The 10,745-nt window shown below is 45.0% G+C and overlaps 1 protein-coding gene across 1 annotated transcript in view; it reads left to right on the top strand.

The window, feature by feature from the left end:
• The first annotated feature begins 1,778 nt into the window (after positions 1-1,778).
• Positions 1,779-10,745, top strand: part of LOC124120843 (guanine nucleotide-binding protein G(o) subunit alpha) — a 68,615-nt gene continuing 59,648 nt past the window's right edge. The window contains exons 1-2 of the mRNA XM_046483727.2: positions 1,779-2,521; positions 2,843-2,885. Coding sequence (XP_046339683.1) covers positions 2,404-2,521; positions 2,843-2,885 — 161 coding nt within the window. The 5' untranslated portion in view covers positions 1,779-2,403. The remainder of the gene's footprint in view (positions 2,522-2,842; positions 2,886-10,745) is intronic.

Here is a 10,745-nt window from a genome sequence, read left to right as displayed (position 1 = left end):
CTCAGATACACACACACAGACACACATTGACAGGCGTATAGTGAGACACATACACTGACAAACGCACACTGATCGACACACACTGACAGATACACACACACTCTCTCTCTCTCTTTCTCTCTCTCTCTCACACACACACACACACACACACACACACACACACTGGCAGACACAAGCTGAAAAGCACACCCTGAGAAACACACACTGACACTCTCTGACAGACAACCACACACTGAGAGACACACATACACTGACAGACACACACTGAGAGACACACAACCACTGACACACTGACAGACACAGTACGGAACACACTGACAGACACACACGCTGACAGACTCACACTGAGATACACACAGTGGGAGACAAATATTGAGAGACGCACACGGATAGACACACACTGACGGATGCACGCTGACAGACACACATTGGGAAACATAACACTGAGAGACACACTCTGACAGACACACACTGAGATACTCATACTGACACACACTGACAGACATACACTGACAGGCACGCATACTGACAGACACTCAGTGACAGACACACAGACACACTGAGAGACTGGCGCATACTTACAGACACATATTGAGAGACTCACTAAGAAACACACTGACAGACACACACTGACAGACGCACACAAGGGAAGACAGATCAACTTTTTGAAACACTGTTAACATTTTTAATTATATTTGTATCGCCGTACGTTAGGATGACATTTAATAACAGTTGTTTATGCCGCTCTGTTTCATTCTTTAAAAAATATTTTGTCTTCGTCGATGAGGACCGAATGGTCCCAAAGGGGTACAAAAGTCTATTCTCAGCGACAGCGGTTGCCTCCCCTCTATCACATACATTTACAGCTCTACCTGTTACTGATACGTCCTGATAGTGACATCTGTCCGGCTTGGGAGATAATAGCGCCGGGGTGGGGAAGGATAAGGGGTGGATGAAGCTGTGGACCGTTAACCAAGCTATTGTCAAATCTGTGTCACCAACACGTAGTAAAGAGATCCTTTTAATAGAGGGAAATGAACAATCAAACAAAACTTCGTATTTCGGTATCAATTGTGTTGTTATGAATAATATATCGCTGTTTATTTATATAAAATATTTTGACAAATGTAATAGTAAATACCAAAGTAGTTATTTGTTCACTGTTATTATATTTGTCATTAAAATGACCAAACAACAAACAAGAACATAAAGTTTTGAAATGTATCAAAGAAACAAATGCCCCTTCGGCATTTTAATCGAAGTATTTTTTCAATACTTAAAAATATATAATTCTTTAATTGGCTGGAAAGTTGTAATTTTACGGGTTTGGGAACGCTCACTTCGCCTTTAAGAAAACTAAACATAAAAAATACAGCAAAACCTACTCGCGTATCAGGTTGTAAATATCAAAACTACTAAATCTAAAAATACGATAAATTCCAGCTTTAATAGACTTATAAAAATAGATATTCAAACCGTCGATGAACATGCAAAAAGTGTATATATCTCCCACCCATAATAAATTAACAGGAATAGAAAACAAGCGGCTATAAATATGCATGGAATAATTGATGTGGAACCATGTGATATATGTTAATAATGCCATGGAACTCGGAACCAATATTTTGGCGAGTAAGAGCTCAAGCCCGCACCCTACAAGCCCACCCAGTGTGCCCTTATCGCTGTCTGGTCTCGATATACCACCATTCTCACTACAACTCCATTCGTAATATGAAATGACCTTAATTTTCATAATTTCTTAATTCCATCGCCTGCAGAATAATATCCAGGCAGCCCGTGCTTGCTATGACGTCACTCTGTGACCCCACGTTGGCGATCTATTAGGACAACGTAGCAGAGAAGAGTTCGATCTACCGACACCAGGGCTCGCCAGCGCTAGCCGGCATATTAAACATTGCCTTTGTTCCCGTGACTAGCTCGGGCCTCCAACAAACCACGCACCGTTCTCGGGAACTACGCCAGAAAGAAGGGGGATGGTTGTTCGATGCCTTCTGCCAAATATTGGTATTTGAGTGTTCCATGTCTTGTAGCAACACGAGAACATTGCTTCGGTGTGAGAGAAGCGACGCGAGTTGGGGACTGGGTGTATTGGCAAATTGAGAATCATTAGCGAGCGAGCGAGTTGCTGCATCTCGCCAAGCATCACACAGTTGTGGAACAGAGGCCTCTTTTTATGCAGAGACGGAGCCCTACCGGATAGCCTCAGCTAGGATATATATTGTAGCTATTTTTCTTTAACAAGTCGAGGCTGTAGAAGGGCCGCTCTAGCTGGACAAGACGGCAGCGTCGGTGACAGCGGTGTGTGTTGGGCGGCAGTATTGGCGCGACAAGTATACAGCAACGAGCCGTGTACAGTGAGTTGGACCTAGCATCGCCACCAAGATGGGTTGTACCATGAGCGCAGAAGAACGACAGGCGTTGGAGCGAAGTAAGGCCATTGAGAAAAATCTCAAAGAGGATGGTATCCAAGCTGCCAAGGATATAAAACTGTTGCTTTTAGGTAAGAAACGCACAGGGCATGTCTGTTGTGGATGCAAGATAGCCAGTGATTAATGAATTCACCGGAAAGCATAATCAAAGTAATTTTTAGTAACGGATTGTTATTATGCGGCGGCCATATTGGATATCTCTGTACAAGCCCGCCAATCCAAGAACCTGCACACTTTGGGCTAAAATAACCCCGTAATGGCACCGTTTTTGCTGTTTGGGATCCCTGCTTTGAAAAATGCATATATTGTGACATTAAAATGCACGAATCTAGCTTAGTAAACAGCTCTATTTGAGACTATATTTACATACTCTCGTTTCTGTTTTTATATAGGTGCGGGAGAATCGGGCAAAAGCACAATTGTCAAACAAATGAAGTAAGCAAATTCTTTCATTATTTGATGTTATCTGGAGTATTTCGATTTTATTTTGGTGTGGTCATGTTATTGACTTTCCAAATGGATCGAGTGTTGTTTTTCAAGGGCTGATTACTTCCTAATGTTTAAGATTCCCCAACCATATGCTTGCAATTATTATGCCGGTTGAGGGTGTTGCCAACCATTCTGTCGTCTGCTACCGATATCGAAGCAGACGACATGGAGACCTTACTCATCTTGAGGCTGTATCTTTGGTATGGCGGCTCATTATTCGACAGATCTCACTATGTGGATCGTCGCTTGGATGACACCTTTGTACACAATCGGCGAATTCACATAGATACTAATTTTTCTCTGAACACATGTCGCGGGTTAATTAAGTACTTTTTGGAACCAGTCGACCGTGTCGCACGCCAAATGGTTGCAGATGTTCATACGATACTTCCGCATGTATAAAACAACTTGTGCTATTATTCCACTTCAACAATAGAATTTTAAAGCCGTTGGTTGAATGAAATATTGAGTGTTTCGGGTTTGATATCAACTTCATTTGGAAGTAAAAACATTCAAACGTAGTATTTTTTTTATTGTACGCCGTTTTAATTAGCGTAGTCGTTATCGTCAGCCTTGACCCCTGGGGTTCAAAGGGTAGTATTTCATTTATGCATACTGGCTTTTCTCCTGATCAGCGCGTGTTTGTAGTACGCCCGTCATGTGTTTTCACAATGATGTAGTTTTCACACTGCCATATACAATGCTTAGCTTGACAGGTGTGCAAGTCACCTGCTGGCCCCTGTGTGTGACCTCTCCCCCCCTAACCCGACCCAATTGCGTGTGGCCGGACACCCCATACAGCAATTTCTATTGTGTACGGTGATAGGTCCCTGAGGTACAAAACTGTTAATATTTTTGACAGTTCAACAACACGTGTAGTTCACACATTTTTGGCCTCGCGAAACACTATACAACAGCTGAAGCAAAAAGATGTTTGATTTCCATTCGGTGTATTGATCGAGATATACGAAATGACTATCTGACTTGATTCTTTATCAGTGTTTATGCATCACAAATTATAAGACTTATATACAATTTGGATTATAATAGATAGTGTTTTCATAAACATATTGATCAATTGCGTTTTCCTATCATACATAATAATTAATGTAAACTTCCGTATTTTGTATATTTAAAAAAAGGTAGGTAGATACTAGAGATGCATATCTCTAAAGAATATATGATATTTCGTTTCAACAAATATTATCATAGCCTCAAGGTAAGCACAACGACCCCTTCCAATGCGACATCGCCGCCATTAGTGATGGAAGCTGCCTTGCCCTTGTATAAGCAACCTGCTGCCTCCCTCCCCCATCCCCCACTCCCAGTAAATGTCCTAACACAAGCACCTACATCAGACGCTATCTTTCCCCACCCCAGGAACAACCCACCCCTCAACACTCTCTCCCTCTCCCCGCCTAGGCTGAAGCGGCCTTGTTGTATAGTCGCGACCATTACTAGTTATCCATTGTCAAGTATCATTCATAAATTATCCCCGCGATCGTTCGCTGAGCTATTCAAAATGGTGGACGAACTAGTGTGATGGCAGATTCGACACAATCTTCGGCATATTCATCGAAATATTGATGTGTTTTGGTCAAGTTAGCGGTATTAGGGAGCGTGTTGGTAGGTTTACAAGTCTGTGGCAGCGGTGCGATTGGAAACCAAGATGGCGGGAGTTGATCAACCTCCATACAGCTCCCTCCCTCCACTCTCATCGATCCGATAGCTCGCTTGCTAGAGATTATTAAAATCTAGTCACAAATTAATTATCGCAGGGCAATATTTATACTCATCGTTGTAACTCCCCACACTGTTGAAAGAACCTGTGGGATATGGATGGAGGTCTATATTTCCACAGAGACAGTGTTGGCAGATTTGAGCAGTGAAATAAATTAAATATGCGGGAGTCAGAATTAGGTCGGATGTAAATGTATTTTATCTGTAATAGAATGTTAGGGATTACACAGATGAGATTGTTCCTTTCCTCGTACATGGAGTATTTTATATAGTCCGATATAGCAGCGCTCATTCATCGCGCGTTGTCATGGCAACTCAGAACCGTGTTGGATAGCCTGAAGAGAACCTGTCTTGTAGTGTCTTCCATGGCTGGTTAAGCCGCCGGGGAATCTAGACAGCGGACGTACATCGCGCTTGTGGAGAAACTCTCGTACTTCACTCTGCCTCCGTACCTCTCTGGAACGATAACATAACGGTTGTATCCTAATAGTTAGTTGTGAAAACACGGGTCATGTTAAAAGCTGCAGCTTTTGAGTGTCTGTGACCGAATTTGGCAAGTGTGTAGTTTTATGGATATTGCCGCATCACTCGGCTCCAGCAGCTGCCTGTTTATTATGGATCTTAGTTTGCCGACAGGACGTACAGATTAACGCTGGAAAAGAGTGAATCTTAGCGTACGTTTATTGGGGTGCATATGAAAGTGTTCACATCCGATAAGTTTTAGCGTCCGCACGTTGCGTCCCCAGGTTGCACATTGTTTTTGGTTAGGATTTTCTTGGAGGTAATAGTCTGTGCCACATTATTACAGGGTGTATCACAAGTTCCGTATCTTACACAAGCTTCTGCCCGCGGTGAATATGTCGTTTCAAATTAACGAAGAGTAAGTACACGTCCCATAATTCGATAAGGATTGATTCATTGACCACATCCAGGTTTTGACACATATAGTACATCCTAAGACATGACACAGCCATTACACCCTGAACCTAGGACAGAGTAGGTGTACCCTCCCTGTATTGATACATAGGACAGAAACATGACACAGCCATTACCCCCTGAACCTAGGACGGAGTGGGTGTACCCTCCCTGTATTGATACATAGGACAGAAACATGACACGGTCATTACCCCCTGAACCTAGGACGGCGTAGGTGTACCCTCCCTGTATTGATACATAGCACAGAAACATGACACGGTCATTACCCCCTGAACCTAGGACGGAGTAGGTGTACCCTCCCTGTATTGATACATAGGACAGAAACATGACACGGTCATTACCCCCTGAACCTAGGACGGCGTAGGTGTACCCTCCCTGTATTGATACATAGGACAGAAACATGACACGGCCATTACCCCCTGAACCTAGGACGGAGTAGGTGTACCCTCCCTGTATTGATACATAGGACAGAAACATGACACGGCCATTACCCCCTGAACCTAGGACGGAGTAGGTGTACCCTCCCTGTATTGATACATAGGACAGAAACATGACACGGTCATTACCCCCTGAACCTAGGACGGAGTAGGTGTACCCTCCCTGTATTGATACATAGGACAGAAACATGACACGGTCATTACCCCCTGAACCTAGGACGGCGTAGGGTGTACCCTCCCTGTATTGATACATAGGACTGAAACATGACACGGCCATTACCCCCTGAACCTAGGACGGCGTAGGTGTGCCCTCCCTGTATTGATACATAGGACTGAAACATGACACGGTCATTACCCCCTGAACCTAGGACGGAGTAGGTGTACCCTCCCTGTATTGATACATAGGACAGAAACATGACACGGTCATTACCCCCTGAACCTAGGACGGAGTAGGTGTACCCTCCCTGTATTGATACATAGGACTGAAACATGACACGGTCATTACCCCCTGAACCTAGGACGGAGTAGGTGTACCCTCCCTGTATTGATACATAGGACAGAAACATGACACGGTCATTACCCCCTGAACCTAGGACGGAGTAGGTGTACCCTCCCTGTATTGATACATAGGACTGAAACATGACACGGTCATTACCCCCTGAACCTAGGACGGCGTAGGGTGTACCCTCCCTGTATTGATACATAGGACAGAAACATGACACGGCCATTACCCCCTGAACCTAGGACGGAGTAGGTGTACCCTCACTGTATTGATACATAGGACTGAAACATGACACGGTCATTACCCCCTGAACCTAGGACGGCGTAGGGTGTACCCTCCCTGTATTGATACATAGCACAGAAACATGACACAGCCATTACCCCCTGAACCTAGGACGGAGTAGGTGTACCCTCACTGTATTGATACATAGGACAGAAACATGACACGGTCATTACCCCCTGAACCTAGGACGGAGTAGGTGTACCCTCCCTGTATTGATACATAGGACAGAAACATGACACGGTCATTACCCCCTGAACCTAGGACGGAGTGGGTGTACCCTCCCTGTATTGATACATAGGACTGAAACATGACACGGTCATTACCCCCTGAACCTAGGACGGCGTAGGGTGTACCCTCCCTGTATTGATACATAGCACAGAAACATGACACAGCCATTACCCCCTGAACCTAGGACGGAGTAGGTGTACCCTCACTGTATTGATACATAGGACTGAAACATGACACGGTCATTACCCCCTGAACCTAGGACGGCGTAGGGTGTACCCTCCCTGTATTGATACATAGCACAGAAACATGACACAGCCATTACCCCCTGAACCTAGGACGGAGTAGGTGTACCCTCCCTGTATTGATACATAGGACAGAAACATGACACGGTCATTACCCCCTGAACCTAGGACGGAGTAGGTGTACCCTCACTGTATTGATACATAGGACAGAAACATGACACGGCCATTACCCCCTGAACCTAGGACGGAGTAGGTGTACCCTCACTGTATTGATACATAGGACAGAAACATGACACGGTCATTACCCCCTGAACCTAGGACGGCGTAGGGTGTACCCTCCCTGTATTGATACATAGCACAGAAACATGACACGGTCATTACCCCCTGAACCTAGGACGGAGTAGGTGTACCCTCCCTGTATTGATACATAGGACTGAAACATGACACGGCCATTACCCCCTGAACCTAGGACGGCGTAGGTGTACCCTCCCTGTATTGATACATAGGACTGAAACATGACACGGTCATTACCCCCTGAACCTAGGACGGAGTAGGTGTACCCTCCCTGTATTGATACATAGGACTGAAACATGACACGGCCATTACCCCCTGAACCTAGGACGGAGTAGGTGTACCCTCCCTGTATTGATACATAGGACTGAAACATGACACGGTCATTACCCCCTGAACCTAGGAAGGAGTAGGTGTACCCTCCCTGTATTGATACATAGGACTGAAACATGACACGGTCATTACCCCCTGAACCTAGGACGGCGTAGGGTGTATCTTTCATTGGAAAATAGGACGCAGTGGGTGTACCTTTCATTGAAACATAAGAAACATAGGACGCAGTAGGTGTACCTTTCATTGAAGCATAGAAGGCAGTAGGTGTACCTTTCATTAAAACATAGAAGGCAGTAGGTGTACCTTTCATTGAAACATAGGACGCAGTAGGTGTACCCTTCATTGAAACATAGGACGCAGTAGGTGTACCTTTCATTGAAGCATAGAAGGCAGTAGGTGTACCTTTCATTAAAACATAGAAGGCAGTAGGTGTACCTTTCATTGAAACATAGGAGGCAGTAGGTGTACCCTTCATTGAAACATAGGACGCAGTAGGTGTACCTCTCATTGAAGCATAGAAGGCAGTAGGTGTACCTTTCATTGAAACATAGAAGGCAGTAGGTGTACCTTTCATTGAAACATAGGTCGCAGTAGGTGTACCTTTCATTGAAACATAGAAGGCAGTAGGTGTACCTTTCATTGAAACATAGGACGCAGTAGGTGAACCTTTCATCGAAACATAAGAAACATAGGAGGCAGTGGGTGTTCCTTTCACTGAAACATAAGAAACATAGGAGGCAGTAGGTGTACCTTTCACTGAAACATAAGAAACATAGGAGGTAGTGGGTGTTCCTTTCACCCTGAAACATGAGAAACATAGGAGACAGTAGGTGTACCTTTCATTGAAACATAGGACGCAGTGGGTGTACCTTTCATTGAAACATAGGACGCAGTAGGTGTACCTTTCACTGAAACATTGGACGCAGTAGGTGTACTTTTCATTGAAACATTGGAGGCAGTAGGTGTACCTTTCATTGAAACATAGGACGCAGTAGGTGTACCTTTCATTGAAACATAGGACGCAGTAGGTGTACCTTTCACTGAAACATAGGACGCTGTAGGTGTACCTTTTATTGAAACATTGGAGGCAGTAGGTGTACCTTTCATTGAAACATAGGACGCAGTAGGTGTACCTTTCATTGAAACATAGGACGCAGTAGGTGTACCTTTCATTGAAACATTGGAGGCAGTAGGTGTACCTTTCATTGAAACATAGGGCGCAGTAGGTGTACCTTTCATTGAAACATTGGAGGCAGAAGGTGTACCTTTCATTGAAACATAGGACGCAGTAGGTGTACCTTTCATTGAAACATAGGGACAGACTCAAGTATGTGCACCAGGCTAAGCATATAAGTGTATATTTGCCATTTGCCATGCGGTTTCATTACTGGATCATTAGCCATACAGCATTATGGCAGACATGTAGCAGATCAGTGCTTGTTGCAGAGGGTCTGTGGCAGATCAGTGCTTGTTGCAGACTGTCTGTGGCAGATTAGTGCTTGTTGCAGACAGTCTGTGGCAGATCAGTGCTTGTTGCAGACAGTCTATAGCAGGTCAGTGCTTGTTGCAGACGGTCTGTGGCAGATCAGTGCTTGTTGCAGACAGTCTATGGCAGATCAGTGCTTGTTGCAGACAGTCTATAGCAGGTCAGTGCTTGTTGCAGACGGTCTGTGGCAGATCAGTGCTTGTTGCAGACCGTCTGTGGCAGATCAGTGCTTGTTGCAGACAGTCTATGGCAGATCAGTGCTTGTTGCAGACGGCCTGTGGCAGATCAGTGCTTGTTGCAGACTGTCTGTGGCAGCTTAGTGCTTGTTGCAGACGGTCTGTGGCAGCTTAGTGCCTGTTGCAGACGGTCTGTGGCAGATCAGTGCTTGTTGCATACGGCCTGTGGCAGATCAGTGCTTGTTGCAGACTGTCTGTGGCAGCTTAGTGCTTGTTGCAGACGGTCTGTGGCAGATCAGTGCTTGTTGCAGACGGTCTGGGGCAGATCAGTACTTGTTGCAGACGGTCTGTGGCAGATCAGTGCTTGTTGCAGACGGTCTGTGGCAGATCAGTACTTGTTGCAGACGGTCTGTGGCAGATCAGTGCTTGTTGCAGATGGTCTGTGGCAGATCAGTGCTTGTTGCAGACTGTCTGTGGAAGCTTAGTGCTTGTTGCAGACGGTCTGTGGCAGATCAGTGCTTGTTGCAGACGGTCTGTGGCAGCTTAGTGCTTATTGCAGACGGTCTGTGGCAGATCAGTGCTTGCTGCAGACGGTTTGAACAGTAAAGCCACACTGTATCACCATTGAACTGTGTACTTCAGGAGAATCCAGTGTTGTACGGTGTACCAATATGTAGGTAGGCCAGTCGTAATTCAAATGGCGAAAGCTGTAGTCACAAATAGATGAGGATGTTTTTCTGTAGCCGCACTCGCGTTGGAAGAATGGGGAAATGCACTGTGGTAATGCATTTCGTTGTCGGGGTTTGCCCGAAGCACTTACCTGACTCGTATTTTTCAAACTATAAAACAAAACACCGTTTTAATTTCCTTGTGACCCGATGGTTGTCAGTGTGGAAATACTAAACTTTACTCTGGTATGTTATGATATGATCATTGTACAGCAGCAAGCGTGTGCCCGGCGTGTTCCTACTTACATGATGTAAACATCACCTCGTAGTGGGATCGCACATCAGCTGCGGCATGACTTGGGGATAGTGGTGGCGGCAGTAGATGTGTGCATCGTGATTGTACATTTGGAGTTGATAGCTCACCATCCAGAACACATGCACCCAATCTACTAGAACCTGCATATGATGTCCCATTTAACCTTGAT

This window comes from Haliotis rufescens, unplaced genomic scaffold (genome assembly GCF_023055435.1).
Source record: "Haliotis rufescens isolate VD_foot unplaced genomic scaffold, xgHalRufe1.0.p SCAF_19, whole genome shotgun sequence".
Lineage (NCBI taxonomy): Eukaryota > Metazoa > Mollusca > Gastropoda > Lepetellida > Haliotidae > Haliotis > Haliotis rufescens.
The sequence above is the reverse complement of the archived record's forward strand: the minus strand, read 5'-3'. Positions and strand labels throughout refer to the sequence as shown.